This window comes from Caretta caretta, chromosome 10, assembly GCF_965140235.1.
Source record: "Caretta caretta isolate rCarCar2 chromosome 10, rCarCar1.hap1, whole genome shotgun sequence".
NCBI classification, from domain to species: domain Eukaryota; kingdom Metazoa; phylum Chordata; order Testudines; family Cheloniidae; genus Caretta; species Caretta caretta.
The window spans coordinates 59596629-59618593 of NC_134215.1; the positions used below are offsets into that span (position 1 = coordinate 59596629).

The following is a 21965-nucleotide window of genomic DNA, read 5'->3' on the forward strand; positions in this document are numbered from 1 at the left end:
TGTCATGGATGGATATAAACTGTTCAGGAAGGACAGGCAGAGCAAAAAAGGTGGGGGGAGTTGCATTGTATGTAAGAGAGCAGTATGACTGCTCAGAGCTCCGGTATGAAACTGCAGAAAAACCTCAGAATCTCTGGATTAGGTTTAGAAGTGTGAGCAACAAGGGTGATGTCGTGGTGGGAGTCTGCTATAGACCACCGGACCAGGTGGATGAGGCTTTCTTCTGGCAGCTCACAAAAGTTACTAGATCGCAGGCCCTGGTTCTCATGGGAGACTTCAATCACCATGATATCTGCCGGGAGATCAATACAGCGGTGCACAGACAATCCAGGAAGTTTTTTGGAAAGAGTAGGGGACAATTTCCTGGTGCAAGTGCTGGAGGAACCAACTTGGGGAAGAGCTCTTCTTGACCTGCTGCTCACAAACCGGGAAGAATTAGTAGGGGAAGCAAAAGTGGATGGGAACCTGTAGGCAGTGACCTTGAGATGGTCGAGTTCAGGATCCTGACACAAGGAAGAAAGGAGATCAGCAGAATACGGACCCTGGACTTCAGAAAAGCAGACTCTGACTCCCTCAGGGAACTGATGGCAGGATCCCGTGGGAGAATAACATGAGGGGGAAAGGAGTCCAGGAGAGCTGGCTGTATTTTAAAAAATCCTTATTGAGGTTACAGGGACAAACCATCCCGATGTGTAGAAAGAACAGTAAATATGGCAGGCAACCAGCTTGACTTCACAGTGGAAATCCTTGCTGATCTTAAACACAAAAAAGAAGCTTACAAGAAGTGGAAGATTGGACAAATGACCAGGGAAGAGTATAAAAATATTGCTCGGGCGTGCAGGAGTGAAATCAGGAAGGCCAAATCACACTTGGAGTTGCAGCTAGCAAGAGAAGTTAAGAGTAACAAGAAGGGTTTCTTCACGTATGTTAGCAACCAGAAGAAAGTCAAGGAATGTGTGGGCCCCTTACTGAAAGAGGGAGGCAACCTAGTGACAGAGGATGTGGAAAAAGCTAATGTACTCAGTGCTTTTTTTGCCTCTGTCTTCACTAACAAGGTCAGCTCCCAGACTACTGCACTGGGCAGCTCAGCATGAGGAGGAGGTGACCAGCCCTGTGTGGAGAAAGAAGTGGTTCGGGACTATTTAGAAAAGCTGGACGAGCACAAGTCCATGGGGCCAGATGCGCTGCATCTGAGAGTGCTAAAGGAGTTGATGGATGTGATTGCGGAGCCATTGGCCATTATCTTTGAAAACTCATGGCGATCGGGGGGAGGTCCCGGATGACTGGAAAAAAGCTAATGTAGTGCCCATCTTTAAAAAAGAGAAGAAGGAGGATCCTGGGAACTACAGGCCAGTCAGCCCCACCTCAGTCCCTGGAAAAATCACGGAGCAGGTCCTCAAGGAATCAATTCTGAAGCACTTAGAGGAGAGGAAAGTGATCGGGAACAGTCAGCATGGATACACCAAGGGCAAGTCATGCCTATCTAATCCAATTGCCTTCTATGATGGGATAATTGGCTCTGTGGATGACGGGAAAGCGGTGGACGTGTTGTTCCTTGACTTTAGCAAAGCTTTTGACACGGTCTCCCACAGTATTCTTGCCAGCAAGTTAAAGAAGTATGGGCTGGATGAATGGACTATAAGGTGGATAGAAAGTTGGCTAGATTGTCGGACTCAACAGGTAGTGATCAATGGCTCCAGGTCTAGTTGGCAGCCGGTATCAAGCGGAGTGCCCCAAGGGTCAGTCCTGGGGCCGGTTTTGTTCAATATCTTCATTAATGATCTGGAGGATGGTCTGGATTGCATCCTCAGCAAGTTTGCAGATGACACTAAACTGGGAGGAGAGGTAGATATGCTGGAGGGTAGGGATAGGATACAGAGTGCCCTAGACAAATTAGAGGATTGGGCCAAAAGAAATCTGATGAGGTTCAACAAGAACAAGCACAGAGTCCTGCACTTAGGACGGAAGAATCCCATGCACCGCTACAGGCTAGGGACCGAATGGCTCGGCAGCAGTTCTGCAGAAAAGGACGTAGGGGTTACAGTGGACGAGAAGCTGGATATGAGTCAACAGTGTGCCCTTGTTGCCAAGAAGGCCAATGGCATTTTGGGATGTATATGTAGGGGCATTGCCAGCAGATCGAGGGACGTGATCGTTCCCCTCTATTCAACATTGGTGAGGCCTCATCTGGAGTAGTGTGTCCAATTTTGGGCCCCACACTACAAGAAGGATGTGGAAAAATTAGAGTCCAGCGGAGGGCAACAAAAATGATTAGGGGACTGGAACACATGACTTATGAGGAGAGGTTGAGGGAACTGGGATTGTTTAGTCTGCGGAAGAGAAGAATGAGGGGGGATTTGATAGCTCCTTTCAACTACCTGAAAGGGGGTTCCAAAGAGGATGGATCTAGACTGTTCTCAGTGGTAGCAGAGGACAGAACAAGGAGTAATGGTCTCAAGTTGCAGTGGGGGAGGTTTAGGTTGGACATTAGGCAAAACTTTTTCACTAAGAGGGTGGTGAAACACTGGAATGCGTTACCTAGGGAAGTGGTGGAATATCCTTCCTTAGATATTTTTAAGGTCAGGCTTGCCAAAGCCCTGGCTGGGATGATTTAGTTGGGGATTGGTCCTGCTTTGAGCAGGGGATTGGACTAGATGACCTCCTGAGGTCCCTTCCAGCCCTGATATTCTATGGTTCTATGATTCTATGAACTTGTTTGCAGGCTTGAAGACAGCCCTGAATCCAGTGATGCAAGATTTCATGTCTTTCATTTCTTCTGTAGCAGTAGCTGCTGACAGTGCAGTGTTAATCAGATGAGCAGGACAGATAATACGTAGCAGTTCCAGTTTATGATTGAGTTTAATCTCCTGTGCAAAATTAGCCATCTAGGAAACAGAATCTGTGTTAGTTGTGGTTACATTTTGCCAAGATAGTTGGTATATCTCAGACATGTCATCATCTCAAACATGTTGTCATTTTCTTTCAGATATTTACAAGTGAGTTTATCTGCATTTGGAAAGGTTTTTCTGCTGTAGTAATGTCTCACAAAGTCACTAATAGGCTCCTCTGCTATTAACAGTGGTGGTCTGGTAAAACAAAGAGCATGCACAAATTCATTGACACAATCATGCTGTGTCCTCTCTTTCATTAAAGCACTGGTGAAAGCTCCTGGAGTGAGATGCCCTCCCCTGGGAGCCTAGGAAGGAGGAAAAGCCATTTTGGAGGTAGTCTGGAGCCAGCCACAGAAAGGGGGGAATGGCTGTGTGGGGATCCAGAAGAACCCAGGCTGGTCCATCCAAACCCGTAAGGAGATTAGCACTACAGGAGGTAACCGGGTGGATAAGGGGCATTAACTATCTTTATCTGTGGAGGATTGATCGTTTAAATTCAGTGCCACACTAAAGTGACACAAAGAAATAGGCGGGCAGTGTCTCCTTGTGAGCCAGTCACAGCACAATATTAACATTGTTTGATTTTCTGACCTCCATCGTGTGTGTGTGTTCTGTGTTTTACACTGTGGAATTGCTTTAATCTCAGAGCTGCAGAATACAACAGTCACGTGAAGCTTTAGTGGTTAACAAAAATAAGTACCTGAAAAAATACTGAGTGGATTGTTAAAGGGGTGTAAATCAGTAAAAACTGAACTTTAATAAAAGAACAAGTAATTTATCAATGAAAATCGGTAAAAACTGAAAACATGGAATACTGCTTATTTTGTAGGCACACTGTTTCCAGATGTAACTGAATGAGGGGCCTGACCCCTCCCCCCCCGGAAGTCAATGGAAACATTCACTTCACTTTCCCATTCTTTTCACCGAACTTTGGATCAAGCCCAAATGACTATATTCCTATCTGATAATGTTGAAAAAGTGATCATACGAGTCTAGGGAAACAAAATGAATATTAGGACATAACTTATCTATAAGTGTGAGGAAGTGGCATTCCTTAATAAGTGTGTGGGCTTTCTTTAAGTGAAAAGTTCTTATTTATAACTTTGGAAAAAATAATTTTCATTGACAATTTCACTGTTGTCTTTCCATTTCTCTTTTAAAGATAAAAATATTAAGAAATGTACATGTTGTATGTGCGGTATAAACACTAAACAATCCTCTGTCACCTCTGTGAAGTAGGTCAACGTTAATTCCCAGTTCACAGAGAGGGAAAGAGAGAGAGTGAATTCGTTAAGTGACTTACCCAAGGTGATACAGCAAATCACTGGAAGAATCAGGTTATAATGGAGAAGTTTCTGGCTGTGTACTTGGGCCTGGATTAAGTCAATCTGTGACCCGAAGCACACCATGACATGGTGTTCTCTGTGACGGTTGCTGTGGCTCAAATCCTGAGCTCGTACCCCACACTTGGAATGATAGCAGTGGGAAGTCTGTCTCCTCTTCCAGAGAGGCAGTGGCATGGGGCCCTTTTCTGTTTCCTTGGAGCAACAGCAGGGAAACTCTCCCACTGGGAGCAGGAGATTTAGGAGCAGGTTTCCCATCTCCTTGCAAAGAGGCAGTATTGGCAGCAGAGAGGGCCCTCTATATCCATGTATCTGCTTGGGTGGATGGACTGGGACCACTGTACTCTTCTCCTTCTGCCATGCACAGGGTCCTCTGTTGGGTTGATACATTGGTGGAACCTCCAACAACAGTGGATTTTGGAATTACAACTCATTGAGATGCACTGGGTATTTCACACCACAAAACTATTCTTTCAGGCTGTCTGCAGAGTAAGGCAGAATTCTTTGCATTGCTTGTACTTGGGTTGTGTCTTCAAGATTTTCTTTGATCTCATGAAGCCTATACTTTCTTTTAAATGAAATCTGAAATTCTGATGTAACCAGACTCCGCTCCAGGAACTGGGATCCAAGGCATGGACGTATAGTGTCTGCCTTTATCCAGTTCTTCCCACACTCTGTCCCCCTTGTTGCTCCATGGACTGGCTGCGTCGGTAATACACAATTACTCTGCCAAATAGAGTGAACATAGCTATGGGAGAGTGAATGAGATTCTTCTCTGGCATATTAGAGAGACAAGATGGGTGAGGTAATATCTCTTCTTGAATCAGCTTCTGTTGATGAGAGGGACAAGCTTTTGAGCTTACACAGAGATCTTCAAGTCTGGTAAACATACTCAGAGTGTCACAGCTAAATACAAGGTGGAACAGATTGCTTAGCATAAGTAGTTAATGCACATTTCAAGGGACCATTCTGTGGCTTGTTCATTATCAGCACAATAAGAAGGTTTCAATGTTCAGAATCTTGATTACTGTTGGTGTTAAGCACATCAGAATGAACACAATTGTGTTTATCCCTCTTTACTTGTAAACTGAGCAAATTTGATGTAGAATCATTGAGAGGCAACTAGGGAAACTGCAGGAAGCCATTTCTAATCACTTTTGTATGGACTTGTATTTTTGGAGTACATATCCACACTTTAAACATTGGGTTTGTCCAGAACACAGTGGTTAATGCATCTAATGTACAAAGTGGCATGGGAAGTCTGAGAGAATAGAAGAGGAGATGCTACCTGAAATAGCATCTCCCACAGTAAATTCCTCCCTTTTGCTCTACAACAGCATTAGTTCAGCTTTGTCTGGAAAGGAAGAGTACCATTTATTGAGTTACCTGTACAGTTTCCTACAGCTCATCCTATTACTGACCAGCCCCTGTGCTGCTTAGTTTGATATGTGACACAATAACAGTCTTATATGATATAATTGTAGGCTGTTGCTGTTAGCTAAAAACAATATTCTACTTACATTTCTTAGATAAAATGTAGTTTATTAAACTTGCTTGCTACAACACTGTAAAAATAAAGTTTTGATAGTGATTAGTTGAAGTAAAATACAAATTAAAAGTCCACGTTGAAATTACAAGCTGTAGATTGATGAGGTGGATTCAGTCATAGGCCTCCATGGAATTTGTTTTCCTTTTTTAAACTATTCATTCTGAATCTATATTCTTTTTAGTGATATGTCTTATGTGCAAGCCATTAAATGTTTCAGACATGCAGAATATGAACCAAATGTTTATACCAAAATGCCTGAAGGTGAAAATATGCTTTGTGAACTGCAACTGCCAGAATGGATTCTTCTAGCATTTCACAAGTCCTTAGTTTGAATTCCAGAGTGGAATTCATGTTGATGGTTAGATAACAAGATTTGCCAACAGGTCTGCACGAGCATTTATTTGCAAACATAAGGCCTGATCCTGCAACTCTTACTCCTAAAAGCAGTCTTTATTCATGTGAGTAGTCCCATTTGATGTAAATAGCTGTAGTTATTAATCAAGAGCATTTTCTGGATGCTTTAGGGCAACATAGGGTCTTGTTAAAGATCATAGAATTGTAGAAATGTAGATCTGGAAAGGACCTTCAGAGGTCATCAGATTCAGCCCCCTGCAATGAGGCAGGACCAAGTAAACCTAGACCATCCCTGAGAATTGGTTGTCCAGCCTGTTTTTAAAATTCTCCAATATTGGGTATTCCACAACCTCCCTTACAGTTAGAAAGTTTTTCCAAATATCTATCCAAAATGTCCTTTGGTGCAGCTTAAGCCCATTACTTGTCTGACGTTCAGTGGACATGGAAAATAATTAACCACTGTCCTCTTCATAGGAGCCATTAACATATATAAAGACCAGGTTCCCCTCAGTCTTCTTTTCTCAAGCCCAGTTTTTTTAACTTTTCTTCAGAGGTGAGGCTTTCTAAACTTTTGATCATTTTTGTTGTTCTCGTCTGGACTCTGAAGTTTCTCCGCATCTTTCCTAAAGTGTGGCACGCAGTTGGCACTCACTAGTGCCAAGTAGAGTGGGACAGTTACCACCTGTGTCTTACATACGACATTCCTATTAATACACCCCAGAATAGTAGCCTTTTTGCAATTTTAAATTGGGCTCTGAAGAGACCTGAAGGTGACCTGAACTCCTGCCAAGAACTGTAAGATTGCCCAGTAGCGGGGGCTACCATAAGGGACCCAGGGGCAAAAGATTCAGACACTAACGCCAGGGCCAGTTGAGCACAATTGGTGGAGGATACAGCTATGAAGCTCTATGCCTATTAAAAGGCAATGAAGCAGAAACAGGTTCCTCACCAGCCCCTCGAGAGGTGGCCTCAGCTGATATGTACTTCAGACAAGATGAACCCTGAACACTGGTGTAAGTGGATGGTGGGAGTGGCAACAACAGCAGGCCAACCAGCAGCAGCAATTCCAGCAGTAAATGTTGTAGTAGTGGACAATCCAGAAACAGGCCCAAGCAGTGCAGCAGCAGCAGCTGTTGAAAGAGATTATTTCCCAGCAGCAAGAACATCCGAGGGAGGCCTCATAGGGACCAGTTCACCAGAGGGACCTCTGCCACCCATGTCGGTGAAGTTAACTAAGATGGGCCCACATGATGATCTGGAAGCACTCCTCACCATTTTGAGAAGGAGGTGCTGGCCTCTCAGTGACCTTTAATCATGTGAAGACCGCTATTTTAGATTACCTTGGCATCAGCAAAGAGATGCATCGGCAGTGCTTTAGAGCTGAGATGTACTCCAAGGGGGAACATCCTTGGATGGTGTTTAAGCGTACTGCTGATAGTGGCTTTGCCAAATCAGAAGATCCTGTTTGATGCAAGTAATCAGAGACTTTGCTCAGATATTCTTCACAAGTTTGTGAAGCACACACATGATACAACATCATCTGGAAAGAGCACAATGGCAACTCGTTAGGAAGAATTCTCTGACCTTTACCAAAAAGGATGTGTGGGACACAATACGTGAAGCGGTGCAGGCAGTGCTGAGGATGGGGGTCATTGAGGAGTCTAAGAGTGTCTGGAGAAGCCCTATAGTCCTGAACCCGAAAGTAGATGGCATGGTCCTTTTTTGTAGGGATGTTCACAAGCTCAAGTCCATCACAAAGTTTGATGCCTCTCCAGTGCCAAGGGTGGATGAACTCTGAGTGGTTGGGCCCAGTGCAGTATCTCACTATGATTGACCTTACAAAGGGCTGCTGACTGATTTCCAATCTCCATCCTCTCAGTAGAAGACCACACCCCTCCTGTTCCCATTTGGCTATTTCCATTTTAAAACTATGTTGTTCGCTCTGCAAGGAGTGACAGTGACTGTCCAGTGCCTTTGAATGGAATCCTCAGATCCCACCAGCAATATGCTGAGGCTTACTTTGGCAACATTGTCATATATAGCTATATGGGGGCAGACCACATATGGCACCTACGGGCAGTAGTGACATCCCTACAGGAGGCTTGGTCTCACAGCTAACCCTGCAAAGTGTAAGTTGGCCATGGCAGAAACGACTTATGGGATAGGGGGTAGGAATAAGCTTTGTGAAACCTGTTAGTATCCACAAGCTGAACTCATGCCCCATGCCTTGGACTAAGAGACACATATGTTGCTTCCTAGGCCTGGTGGGACATTATGCCAGTTCATCCTCAACTTTGCATTAATCACAGCTCCCCTAATGGATGTGCTAAAAGACAGGTACCAACTGTGTCCTTTGAGATTACCAGTGTGATGATGCTTTTATAATAACCTGATGGCATGGCTGGGCTTGATGCCTGTACTCACCAACTTCACCCGGCAGTTTATTCTGTATACAGATGCATCTGACATCAGTCTTTCAGTGGTGCTGTCCAGGACTTTGAGGGAGAATAGCACCCAATCCTATATTTTAAGCAGGAAGTTGTTCCCCAGGGAAAGAACATATTCAATTATATATCAAAAGGAAGCTCTGGCTATCAAGTGGGCAGTAGATTTCCTCAGGTATTATCTGCTGAATAGTCCCTTACCCCTGGTCACAGACAACTTGCCCTTGTGGTGGCTAAACTTTCGGAAGGACTCAAATCCCTGGATTATGTGCCGGTATCTAGTGCTCCAGTCCAGTAGCTTCCGAGTACAGCACCAAGCAGGTAAAGAGCATGCAAATGAGGATTTTTTTCCTTTAAACTAAATTATTATGTTTTGTCAATTCTAGAGAAGGCTCAGGAACTTCAGAAAGACCTGACTAAGCTACGTGAATGGGCCTAGTAGGGCTGATTACATTAATTGTTGACAAACCCAAAGTACTGCACGTTGGAGGAGATTATTTGAATTACTTTTACTTGGTTAATTCTAAATATGCTTTGAAAAACAAATGACTACTTGGAATCATTGAGGACTGGTAAATGAAAACCTCTGCTAATTGTGCACAAGGGGCCATAAAAGCGAACAAAATGTTAGGAGGCATAAGGAATGGGATAGACTGTAATACTGAAAATATTTTATAAAGCCATTGCATGAATCATTTGTATATGCTCACTTGGAGTACTGTATTGAGTTCTGTTAATTCTATTTAAAAAAATCTAGCAGAAGTAGAAGAGGTCCAGGGAAAAAAGCAACTAAATACACTGAAATGCTTCCTTCTGAAGAAGGACCAGGGGTGGGGAACCTACAGCCTGCGGGCCAGATCCAGCCCATTTAATCCAGCCTGTGGCTAGTCTCCGTGCCATGGGTTGGAAGTCCTAAGTCTCGGCGCCCCCTGTGGGGCTGGAGCCGCGAGTGCTGGCTCACCTCAGTGCGGGGGAAAGCGGGGGTTGTTAGGCCGTTAAAAGTCCAGTTGGCTCCGTGCAGCTCCTGGAAGCAACCGGCATGACCCTGTGGCTTCTAGGCGGAGGGGTGATCAGGGAAGCTCTGTGCGCCGGTGCCGGCTCTGCAGCTCCCATTGGCTGTGATTCTCGGACAATGGGACCTGCAGGGGTGGTGCCGCACAGAGCTATCTGGCCCTTCCGCCTAGGGGTCAGACATGGCGACTGCTTCTGGGGGCAGTGCGGAGCCAGGGCAGGCAGCGAGCCTGCCTTAGCCCTGCTGCACCGCTGACACCGCTGACAGGTAAGCGCCGCCTGGCCGGAGCCCGCACCCTGAACCCCCTGCCCCAGATCGGAACCCCATCCCACGCTCCAATTCCCTTAGCTCTAGCCCAGAGTCCTCTCCTGCACCCCAAACCCCTCATACCCAGCCCCACTCCGAGGCCTCACCCCCAGCTGGAATCCTCAACCCCTCCCGCACCCCAGCCTGGAGCCCCTTCTCACATCCTGAACCCCTCATTTCTGAGCCATGAGTGCTGGCTCGCCCCACGGGGGGGGGGGGGGAGGGGAGCCATGAGTCTCTGCATACACACCCCTCCCCCCACGACTGGCCCACGACTGATTTTTATCAGCGGCCCCTGATAGAAAAAAGCTTCCCCACGCTGGTTTAGAGCATGGTGAGCTAAAAGGGGACAAAAAAGAGGAATAAAAAGTGAACGATATATAGAAGGGAAATTGGGTCCGCCTGCTTACTCATAAGTACATGGACGCTTTCAGTGAAATTGAAACATGACAAATGAGAAACTGATGAAAGTAAACTCTGAATTATGTAGTAATGTACAATTAACCTGTGGAACTTGTTGGCCAGGACACCAAAGTGAAGTGCTATGATAGTAGGGTTTATTTTTCTTTCTAAAGTATAATGCACTTATATTGAAAATAAGAATATTACACAGTTACTGTAGTTAATTAAGTGTGTTCTTTTTGTAAGTGCTATAAACTCTTATAATTTAGGGAATAAACCAGGCTTTAATTGGCTATAGTTAAGAAAAAAAACATCTAGGAGTATGTTGAGTCATACTTATTCACTATGGGGTTTCTTGTACCTTCTTCTGAACCATCTGGTACTGGCCATAATCTGAGACAAGATACTGGAATATATGATCTACTGCTCTGATCAGGTATGGCGTCTCCTCTGGTCCCTCTTACAGCAGAGGCAAATTGAAAGAGTTTGCATGAATAACCTGCTAGGTACTTAGGTAGCTGCTGGTTAGACCTTGGCGTGTGAGACTGTGAACCAAAAAATCTGGTTTCAGTTTCTGGATCTGACATTTTGCTTTGGAACATAGGCCATATCACTTAACTTCTCTGTACTTCAGATATTTTTTTTGTAAGATGGGTTGCGGCTAACATTTGTTCATGTTTGGCAGGTGCTTTCATCAGCATAATAAAATTAACTATTTAAATATAACATATTAGTAATGTTTAGGAAATGTGTAAGAAATGCTAAAGTTAACCTGGAATATGCAATCTTAACTCAGTTTTGTATGCTTGTATATTATAATACATTAATTATCCTACATGATTTCTTATTAGATAGTTTACAGTTTCACCGCCAGGGTAAACTGATTTAAATCAAAGCAATTTAGATCACTGATTTTTTTTTTTTTTAAAAATAATGATTTAAGTAAACAAACAGGAAAGCTTGATTTAAATCAATTTTAATTGTGTTTGTATTTGTACTTTTTAGTTATTTTGCTAAAGAAAGGTTTATTCTCATTGGTTGGTAACCATTAACACATTTTGACTTGCAACTAGATATAACATTTACAGTAAATTTGGTGCTTCTTTTTGATAACCAGGAGGATACGCTATGTCTGTACACATTTATTTAAGTAATTATATAGCTCCATATTTATTCATTATTTCTTAATTTTTACATTTATTTTAGAAAATGGTGATGCATGTCTTATTTATGATTTAATTTTTTTACTTGTGATATGTGTCAGGCTCTCTGGATGGAAATTCTGATTCAATTAAAATACACAAACATTTTTTAAATTAAATAAAACTACTTTAAATGTGCTGGAAACATAAGAGAAAAGGTTTATCAAAACTTGTTTTGCCTTTAAAACTAACTGATTTACTAAACAAAGGAAGTACCTGTAGTTAGTGAATTGAACTGATCATTTCTAGTCGCTGTGTCCTTCAACATTTTAGAACTAGTAGGTCTCAGGCTTCCACATCTAGTTTTTATTCATAGATTGAAGAGAAAAACAAGCTTTCCTGTGTGGTGAGCTTTTAATTGGTTTCTTAACTTTGAATGAATTTTGAACATTGATCTGAACTAGTAGAATAAACTGAAATGAAGAAAATATTCCTTTGCACCTGGTAAAGAGGCTAATCATATCAAAAGCTGGTTTAGCACTTCAACAGATTCTGGTTGCAGGTGCTTAACCAGTGATTTCTACCAGTTCAGTGATTTCTTTCTTTAAAAGCTGGGAGCAGATACATTCGGAAACATGTTGTATGTCAGTTTCCAACTTACAGTATTTGAACACTTAGAAATATTAACTTTCATATCAGTAACCTAGAGGTATAAATACCTTTTTATGCACATTATTTTTTCTGGCTGGGTTTGTATTGAATGATTTTGTGGCTGAGCCATGTAATTCTTGGCTTTCCTTTACTCCTAAGGCACTGTAGGATAACATGCCCTACCATACTGCTACTTAATCTCAGCATGGTTAACAAATAAGTAAAGAAGAATCTAAACATAGAAACTGTTCTTCTTCAAGCAGTTGTATATGTGTATTCTACTAAGATGTTTGTGCACCTGGTGTGCTGGAGTCAGAGAATTTTCTGTAGCAGTATCTATCGGGGAGGAGCCTGTGCTCTGCACCCTGGCTCCTTCTGAAATTATATAAGATTGACACCACCCTGATCTCTCCAGTGCCTTCTCACCACCTGTGCCTGAGTATGAGTTCCCCATGCAGTTTACCTCACTTTTTTTTTTTTTTTTTGGTCTGGGTAATCCTGTTAAATATTAGGTGTTAGTTCCTGCCAATAGCTAGTTTTCTTTACTGTTTTGATTGTTTTTAGTCAGTGGTTAGTTTTTGATGCAAGTACTGCCTGTCATGTGAGGTGTCTGTTCTGAATAGTGACCCCCACATGTGCTGCTTTTTGGCCTTGGTGCGGGACACATTAAAAAGATGTGCAGAATCTGCCTTTCTTTCAGGTAAAGAATGCAGATTTCTAGAGCTCTGAGCCTCAAGCAACACCTCATGGCACAGGATCTGCCTCAGTCTTCTGGCCGTCGATGGATCACCCTGCCTCTCGGGGTGCTACAGAGGCTGCAGTGGTCGTTGACAAACTGCTGTACTCAGACTCTTCTTATCAGAGAGAGAGAGAGAGAGAGGGATTAGTCTTCCTCTCCAGGGCCACTCTGAAAGAGGATCCATAAAACAGACCAGAGCCACTCCAGATTGAAGGACTACTCTTCTTCTTCTTCGAAGGAGGACTTGGAAAATCACCCCTGCTTCTCAGGAACTCAGGATAGAGCCAAGTTGTCGACCCTTGTCTCCGTGGTACCATGATGGGAACGTATAGGTACTGTACCATTGATTCTGGTACTGTCCTGTGGGACAGCTGTTGAATCTGGTACCAACAGATACTGCTCTGGCCCCATTGGTACCAACGGACCTGCAAGCTTATGAGGTAGTAAAGGATTTGCTTTGACTCTCCATCCCAAACTCTCCTGTGGTGCCAGGAGTCCTTGGCAGTGGATGTGCCTCCTGCTCGTGGTGGTCCGTCTGGGTCCATGGCTTCAGAACAGAGGCTGTTAGTGGTGTCAGTGTTGATACTAAGAGAAACAGCGAAGATGTGATAGGCATTGATGCACACCATGTCAGTACTGGTATGTTTTTCAGCCTCTGCACAAGCATGTATCTTCTCACTTGGGTTTAATACTGGGGTAGCCCTCAGACTGGGCATCAGCCACAACTTGCACTTCAGCAGCAGCAAGGTCTTTCCTCATACGAAGACTCCATGTGATTCTCTTCACATCTTGGGGCTTGTTTGCACTATTGACTACTATGCTGGCATCAGCACTGATATTGACTTCTTTCCAATGGGCCACAGATAAATAAAGGTGCCTAGTAGCCTCTTTAGGATTGGCACCCCCAGTTTCTGCTGACTATTCAGATAGCTCCTTGCAGTTGGGTTTGGAGTCTTCCTCCATGTCACTGTTCCCTCTGACAGTCTTGGTCAGTCTATCAAGCCTTCTAGACCACCTCCTGAAGGAGAGCATTGTATCAAGAATGGGACTGTTCATACAGCAAAGATAGCTCATCTTGACCTACTTCGTATTGGCTGCTGTAAATAATTGGGCCTGGTTGTAACTGGGCCTACAGATTTGCCTTAATTGTGGGTTCATCTGTAAAAAGTGATTGTAAGTTAATAAAATGTCACAATAAGCTGTAACCACAAATCTTTGGTAAGAAAAGGGGTGTGTGTGTGTGAGAGAGAGACTGAATTAGTCCAAACAAAAGGTTTTTTGACATAACTCAAGAATTGTGTTAAGATCATGCTTATTAAACAAAGTGTGGAACCAGAAATCAATGAACCAAAATTGGTATGTCAGGATATTAGGCCTAATCGGTGGACAAAATAAGGAGGGGATGGGCTATTCCACTTTCTACTCCTTCTTGGGGTCCTTAAGAGACTTTGGGAGAAAATTTGGCTACAGGACCGAGCTTCACGATCATGGCTGCTACCCTCACCATCTCCTGGGACCCAAGGACCTTTTTCATCCTGATTCTGGGAGATGTCCTGACCAGGCCAGAGAAAAGGGATGCAGATGACATCTCCTCTGCTACCAGCTCCGACTGAATCCCAACCACCATCTGGAATGTGACACTTTCTCTCCTCTCTTCGCCTGATGTGTCCTTTTCCTTCCTCACCTTATGTCTTCACTTCTCTTTCTCCTCTTTCCTTCTGTTTAATAAGAGTCTGGCTTAGCCAGCCAAGGTTGTATATTTTACAACATTGCTGTAAGTCTGTGACTAGAAAGGCAGTGCCCTAAACTGCCCGATGCTGTCACAAGTTTTCCAGGTCTCAGAGTGGCTAATAAGACCATGTACTCACTGTTTTTTTCTAGCAGTGAGGTTGCAAATAAAAGCCAACATCAGAGACAGAAGCTGTTTTTTCTATCTTTGCTGTACTTTCTCTCCCCTTTTTGTATTTTGTCTTGTTTTGTCTTCTAGGAAAAGGTGTTTGACTTTAACAACAACAGCGCCAGCCAATCTCGGCTAATTTCTTCACTTTTCCTCAAAAAGGACAGTTATTACCATCTTTAATACCATCCAAGAGATTGTAGAACAAGGTGGCTTTTTTTTTTTTTCCCTTCTAAAAGACCCTCCACTTAAGGGAAACAACGACTGTTGTTAAAATGAAAACCGTATTTACTACTGTACATTTCAAATGCTTTAAATATTGTCCTTTTCTGTGCCTTTAATAAAATGTTTAAAGTATTTTTAATGGTGTGTTTGCCATGGTACTAAGCACTGCTTAGGTCTCTATACCAAACCCTGAACCTTATTGAACAGTGTTTAATTTTGCACAGTTCGAGTCATGTTAATACCTTTGACTCTTTGGGCCCCTTTTGTTCCAATAAAGTTACTACAACCACACCTGTGACTTACACCCTTCTTCACAACCTAAGGATTCCTAAAGAGCCACTGTAACGGTTTTCCAGGTTTCAGTTATCTGCATGCTGGCGAGGAAGCTCACCAGATTGTTTTGCTAAACACCATGGGGAGCCACTTACTTTGGCAGCATGTGCAGATACTGAGGAACCAGTTGTATCGCAAGAGGACCCACTGGCCTTGGTTAACTTGTTGTCCTTTCCAGAGGACTCAATGACTTCGGATTCCTCCTCCCCTGTTCCAGAGGATTTTCAATCTTATCAGGACCTATCGAAGAGGATGGCTGCAGTGTTGAGCATACAAGCTGAGCTTGTCCAAGAGAAGTTTCAGAGTAGCAGCCATGTTAGTCTGTATCCGCAAAAAGAAAAGGAGTATTTGTGACACCTTAGAGACTAACAAATTTATTTGAGCATAAGCTTTCGTGAGCCACAGCTCACTTCATCGGATACATGCAATGTAAAATACAGTGGGGAGATTTTATATACACAGAGTACATGAAACAATGGGTGTTACCATACACACTGTAACAAGAGCGATCAGGTAAGGTGAGCTATTACCAGCAGGAGAGCAGGGCGGGGGGGGAACCTTTTGTGGTGATAATCAAGGTGGGCCATTTCTAGCAGTTGACAAGAACGTCTGAGGAACAGTGGGGGGGAGCGTGAAATAAACATGAGGAAATAGTTTTACTTTGTGTAATGACCCATCCACTCCCAGTCTTTATTCAAGCCTAAGTTAATTGTATCCAGTTTGCAAATTAATTCCAATTCAGCAGTCTCTCGTTGGAGTCTGTTTTTGAAGTTTTTTTGTTGAAGAATTGCCACTTTTAGGTCTGTAAGCGGGTGACCAAAGAGATTGAAGTGTTCTCCAGCTGGTTTTTGAATGTTATAATTCTTGATGTCTGATTTGTGTCCATTGATTCTTTTACGTAGAGACTGTCCAGTGTGACCAATGTACATGGCAGAGGGGCATTGCTGGAACATGATGACATATATCACATTGGTAGATGCGCAGATGAACAAGCCTCTGATAGTGTGGCTGATGTGATTAGGCCCTATGATGGTGTCCCCTGAGTAGATATGTGGACAGAGTTGTCAACGGGCTTTGTTGCAAGGATAGGTTCCTGGGTTAGTGGTTCTGTTGTGTGGTGTGTGGTTGCTGGTGAGTATTTGCTTCAGGTTGGGGGGGCTGTCTGTAAGCAAGGACTGGCCTGTCTCCCAAGATCTGTGAGAGTGATGGGTTGTCCTTCAGGATAGGTTTTGGCCGTTTTTCAGGTGGCAGCCCCTGGGAGGGTAGCCCTCCTTCTGAATGGGGCTCTTTTGGAACCAGAAAATACCTTATGGCACATACCAGCCTCCTTGGCACCAATAGCTAAGCATACAGACACATTATATCATGTTCCGATGCAAGGCTTCGGGTACTTTTGTTCCCACTCTGCCTCAAACTCCTTCATGGTCAGTGCTGTCAATGAGAGGTTGCATCAAGGGAGATTCAAATCAATTCCCAAAGAGAAAATCCAAGAGACTTGACTTAGGAGAAAAAATTATTCCTCCTCTCTCCAGAGAATACTTCCAAGATATTGATGCACAACTTAAGCATTGGTGTTAGCACTTTTGTGATTTTAATGAACAGATCCCCACAAAGATGTGAACTTAGCTTAATCCAAAAGGGAACCCATCAGAAAACAGGAAATTGACACTTGCGGAAGTGATGCATATGGTCAAACATTTACCAAATGGTGAACCAACTGGTCTTGACAATATTTCATCAGAACTCCTAAAAAGTGGTGGCCTGGGTTTAGGTTACTAGTTTCATAAAACTGTCTTAAAAGTTTGGGAAACCAGTCATATTCCAGAAGATTAGAAGAGGGGCTGCATCATCCCGCAAAAAGGAGAGGGATCAGTTTGCTCAAACTATAAGGGAATAACACTGCTCTTAGTCCCAGAGAAAATGTTTGATTATACTACTGAACTAACTGAAATACTGTCTCAGCCCAAAAATGAGAGACAGCCAGTGTGGATTCTGTACAGGCTGATCTAAAATCTGTCTTATATATATACACTGTGCAGAATGTTAATGAAAACATGATTACAGAAACAAAAGGAAGTTTAATACCACATTTATAGACTTTGCATTTACTTTTGATTCGGTGCACGAATCAGCACTGTGGGTACTGCTATGAGTCTGGAGTGCCTGAGGACTTAGTATGCCTGGTGGAAGAACTGTATTTACCTCTGTGAGGGTCAATATTTGTATTATAAACTGGTTTTCATTAGACTCTAGAATATGCCCAGTACGCATAATCTCACCTATGTAGTTTATCGCAGCAGTTCTCAAGTCTCTTTCCAGACTACTGTATCCTTTTCAGGGATCTGATTTGTCTTGTGTACCCGAAGTTTCACCTCACTTAAAAACTACTTGCTTACAAAATCAGACATAAAAATACAAAAGTGTTACCGGACACTATTTTGGAAAAATTACTTACTTTTTCATTTTGGCTGTATGAAATATTAATTCTGATTTCGCTAGTGCTTTTTAATAGCCTGTTATAAAACAAGGCAACTATCTCTAGATGTGTTGATGTATCCCCTGGAAGTCCACTGTGTACCCCATGGGGTACATGTACCATCTGTTTATAGTTCTGATAGACTATCTGATGACAAAGCTGATTGAGCCCAAAGTAGGTGAAGTGAAATTTAAAGATCAATCTTTGGAGGATCTTAAGTATGTGGATGATATTGTCTTACTTGCAGAGACCATTCTTCTTAGTGTATGTGGAACTTGCCTCAGGTGGCACGTGACCAGGATTCATCACTGAATTTGGTATGCTTGTTGGATCATTAGTGTCCCTGGCTTGGGCCGGGTACTGACAAGGAGTGTGAGATGAATGCTGATCCATGCCCCCTGAGAGACCATTGACAAACTACAGCTGGTGCTAGAAGAGCTGCAAAAAACTGCAGAATCTATGGGACTTAAGATCAATGATGATAAAACCAAAGCTGTGTGTACCTCTGATAAAACAGACATGAATGGCCTACTGACGCTGCATGTAATGATGCTGAATTGGTAAACCGTTTTATCTATCTTGGTAGTTGGTTGATAGCAGGAGGTCCTATAGCTGAAGGAGTTACACATAGGATCAGTCTTGTGTCTGCGTCATTTCAACATCTTCAAAAACCTCTTTGGCCGGCAGGATGTCTGTGTAACAACCCAAGATACAAGTGTTCAACACACCAGTAATGACAACTCTGTTATGTGGAGCAGAAACATGGCTGTTAAAAATACTGGAGGAGAGGAAATAAGTTTTCAGTGTCAAAAGTTACAACGTATCAAGATCTGTTGGTTTGACTTTTGTCACAAATGAGGAAGTATTTAGATGATCCTAGCAAGTTGTAGTTTTGCACCTTTTTGAGAACAAGATGGCTGCAGTGGGATGAGGTAACATCCAAAGTACAGAAGCAGGTACGCTTTTACAGAATTTTTATGGAGCTGTGGTTGAAGAAAGTAGAGCACCAAGAATGTGGTTGGAAAATGCAATTTTGAGGGATTTAAGAAGGCTAAACCTTTCCATATGGACACTTGCTGAAGAAAGAAGACATGCAAGAGACCATTCAAGATCGAAGTCTATTTTACATGCCACCATGGCTACATTATAGCCAAATGAATCTGCTGCTTCCTTTCTCCAAATATGCATAGGAAACCAGCAGGAATTGTTAGCAAAACATGATTTTGTAAACTGGGATGCAATGTCTAAGTTCACTGACAAGCTGCCTGGAGATGTAAGGGAGGAGTTACGGGCTTTCTTGGCAGAAGCCGCTTGGTGGCCAAGACCTCAGTGCAGTTGGCACTCGATGTGGCAGATGCTTCTTACGGGGGATTGCTCAGTAAAATGAGGAGAAGCTCATAGTTTCCTGAATGGAATACGCCTATGAACCATGTCTCAAAGAACAGTTACATTGTAAGTAAATTACCATTTTTTCCCCCTCCTTAACCTTTTCCCAAACGGTGCTTATATAGTGAGCTGTGCTAGTTTTGTGGGCAGGGGAAGCCTATATATCCTCTTTTAGCAAGTGGTTTCTTTCTTTCTGTCTGCCTGCCTGCCTGTCTGTCTGTCTTAGGTAATGTCATCCAGAGGAGTACTGGTATGATAAATTTATGGATTACTATACTGAAACAGACCAGAGGTCCATCTAGTCTAGTAACCTATCTCAAATAGTAAGCAGTACCAGTTGTTTCAGAGGAAGAAACTCTGCAGTAGGCAGCTGAGGAATAATTTTCACCCAGGAAAAGCTTCTTTTAACTACCAATAGTTAGAGGTTGGCTTATGCCCTGAAGTTAATAGTTAATATTTTTTTGTTTTAACTTCTGTATATTCTTGTTAGTTATATAAACATCTAATCTTTTATAAATCCTGCTAAATTCTTTGCCTCAATATCTTGATGGTGAAACTAACTTACACTACTTGTGCATTTTGTGTAAGTGTTCTTTTTTGTTTTGAATTTGCCACCTTTCAGTGTCGCTTTATGTTACAAGTGAGATTGAATAGAAGTTCCTGATCTAGCTTCTCTATACCATTCATTATTTTTATACTCCTATCATTTCCCCCTTTTATTCATCTACTCTCTAAGGTAAAAGATTCCAATCATTCCAATCTCTTCATAATATTTTTTCCATATTCATAATTTTTAGTGCTTGTTTTTGTACCCCCTCTATTTCCGCTCCAAACTTTGAGTTGCAGTGACTATAACTGAACCGTATACAGGGTGAGAGTATGCCGTTTATTTGTATAATGGTATATATTTTGGTAGTACTCTCCATCTTGTTCCTTGTACAGCCTAATATACTACTATGGATTTTTCTCTTCTGTTGGAGATTGAGCTCTCTGCAATGATGATCAGATCTTTCTCGTAAATTGATAGTTAATTTAGAATAAGTAGTTCAAATTATTCCTCCCGATCTGTCTTGAATTGCCAAACGCAAAGTAATTAGTTTTGGAGCGGGGAGTTTCCTTCCTCTTTTTGGAATGTTTTTTCAGAATTCAAGAAACTTTTTCTAAGAAATAATTTATGAATGTATTCACTTTTCTTATTTGTTTCCATTGTCTTCATTAAATTTTTGTGTAATGGTCTACATAACTAACACAGCTAAACACTTATGAATTCTATGTAGCAGAGTTTTGCTTTCCTATCTACATTTCTAGAGAACTAAAATTTGACATGATTTGGTGAATTAACTTTCTCAAGAAGAAAAATCAGGAGTCTCAAGATCTTTATTTGTACAAATAGGATGATGATGCATATTGCTTTATTGGGTGTTTATTTTAGAAATGGCATTCAAGTTTTTAACTGAAAAAAATCTGTTGGCTTTTGCTACCTTCACATATAATGCTGCTTTTAATTTTTGTTTTTATTTTAACTTCACTTCAGTTTTTGTAACTTGTCACTGGAATTAAGACACAAATGTAACTTTTAACAGATATATTGAACAGAGTCAACCTCAGCTCATCACGAACGGGGATACAGAATGGTGCACCTAGTAGAGGTACTACATTGTCCTAATATGGTAATTTAAAAAAAAAAAAACTTAATGAAACATCCAACTGTAATACTATGTAATGATTATTCTGGAATTCTGTGTAACAGGTACAGTTACTACGTTCAAGCCTGCCAGTCAACACTATACAACTCCTGCATCCAATCCGGGTGCTGTCACTGCTTCACCAGTCTTTCAGTCTGTATCCAGACCTGCAACTAGCTCTGTAGCCGTTCAACCGTTGTCTAGATCAGTGACTGTTTCAGGAACTTCACAGACGCTACAGAGACCTGTTGCTGGATGTTTATCAGCTCAGCAGATACCCGGGTCAAATTCTGGAATATCACAGCCTGTTAGCAGACCTGTAACCGTTCCAGTAACGACACAGCCAGTATCAAAAAATATTACAATTCCTGTAATGGGTCAACCCGTACCGAGGCCAGTGGCTACAGTAACAGCACAACCTATAATATTAAATCAGGTAAATTCTTATAGTAACTTATAAAGCTTAAGGTTTAATTGCAGTTAAATTAATGAAGTACAAGAAGTGGATATTGCTTATTGTATAGTCACATCACTTCACTAAATTTTGGTTTCAAAGAACCTTGTGGTTTTTGTAGAAATTTACTAAACATGTTATGACACATAGGTTCCCTTTCAGGAACTTTAGTATTAAATAGACGTTTTACTACACTGTGTTTGATGTTGTTCAATTTGTTTGAAGCTTAAGGCCTCAGTTTTTCAGAGACTCTGGCAGCTGGTTAACTTTACACAGGAGTAATTACATTGTCTTCAGGACAAGGTATATTTGTGTACAAAGTTCTGCATGTGCATAAGTGTTTGCAGGATCTGGGCTTTAGTAAAATTTTGATTCTCTATATGATGTAATTGTAAAAATAATTAATTACTCATATATTTTTTAAAAACGTTTGCAATGTTTTCCATTGTTTAATTTATTCCTACAGGAATGCTAATTTGAAATTTTCATTTTAATATTATTCTGCAATTTAATGAAGTGGATGTTTAATACTACTGCTTTCGAACAAAAAAGTAGAAAAATGAGAAAATAGCCTGAGTGACCAAATTGGTAGTCCAGTAGCCTGGGTGTATGGAATAGACATCAGTATGTATGCTAGAGTTTGCAGCGCCATTATTTTATATCCAGTTTAAAAAGT

General features: G+C 42.0%; 1 protein-coding gene across 6 annotated transcripts in view; it reads left to right on the top strand.

The window, feature by feature from the left end:
• ZNF280D (zinc finger protein 280D) overlaps positions 1-21965 on the top strand; it is a 79523-nt gene that overhangs the window by 12784 nt on the left and 44774 nt on the right. For 3 of the 6 annotated variants that reach the window (XM_075133058.1, XM_075133057.1, XM_048866181.2), the window contains 2 exons: positions 20734-20799; positions 20901-21271. The exons of 1 other annotated variant lie outside the window; for it this stretch is intronic. In XM_075133058.1, the coding sequence (XP_074989159.1) occupies positions 20734-20799; positions 20901-21271 (437 nt within the window). Of the gene's footprint in view, positions 1-18468; positions 19217-20733; positions 20800-20900; positions 21272-21965 lie in introns of those variants that run through there. 2 more of the 6 variants (XM_048866186.2, XM_048866184.2) reach the window with 2 other exon arrangements.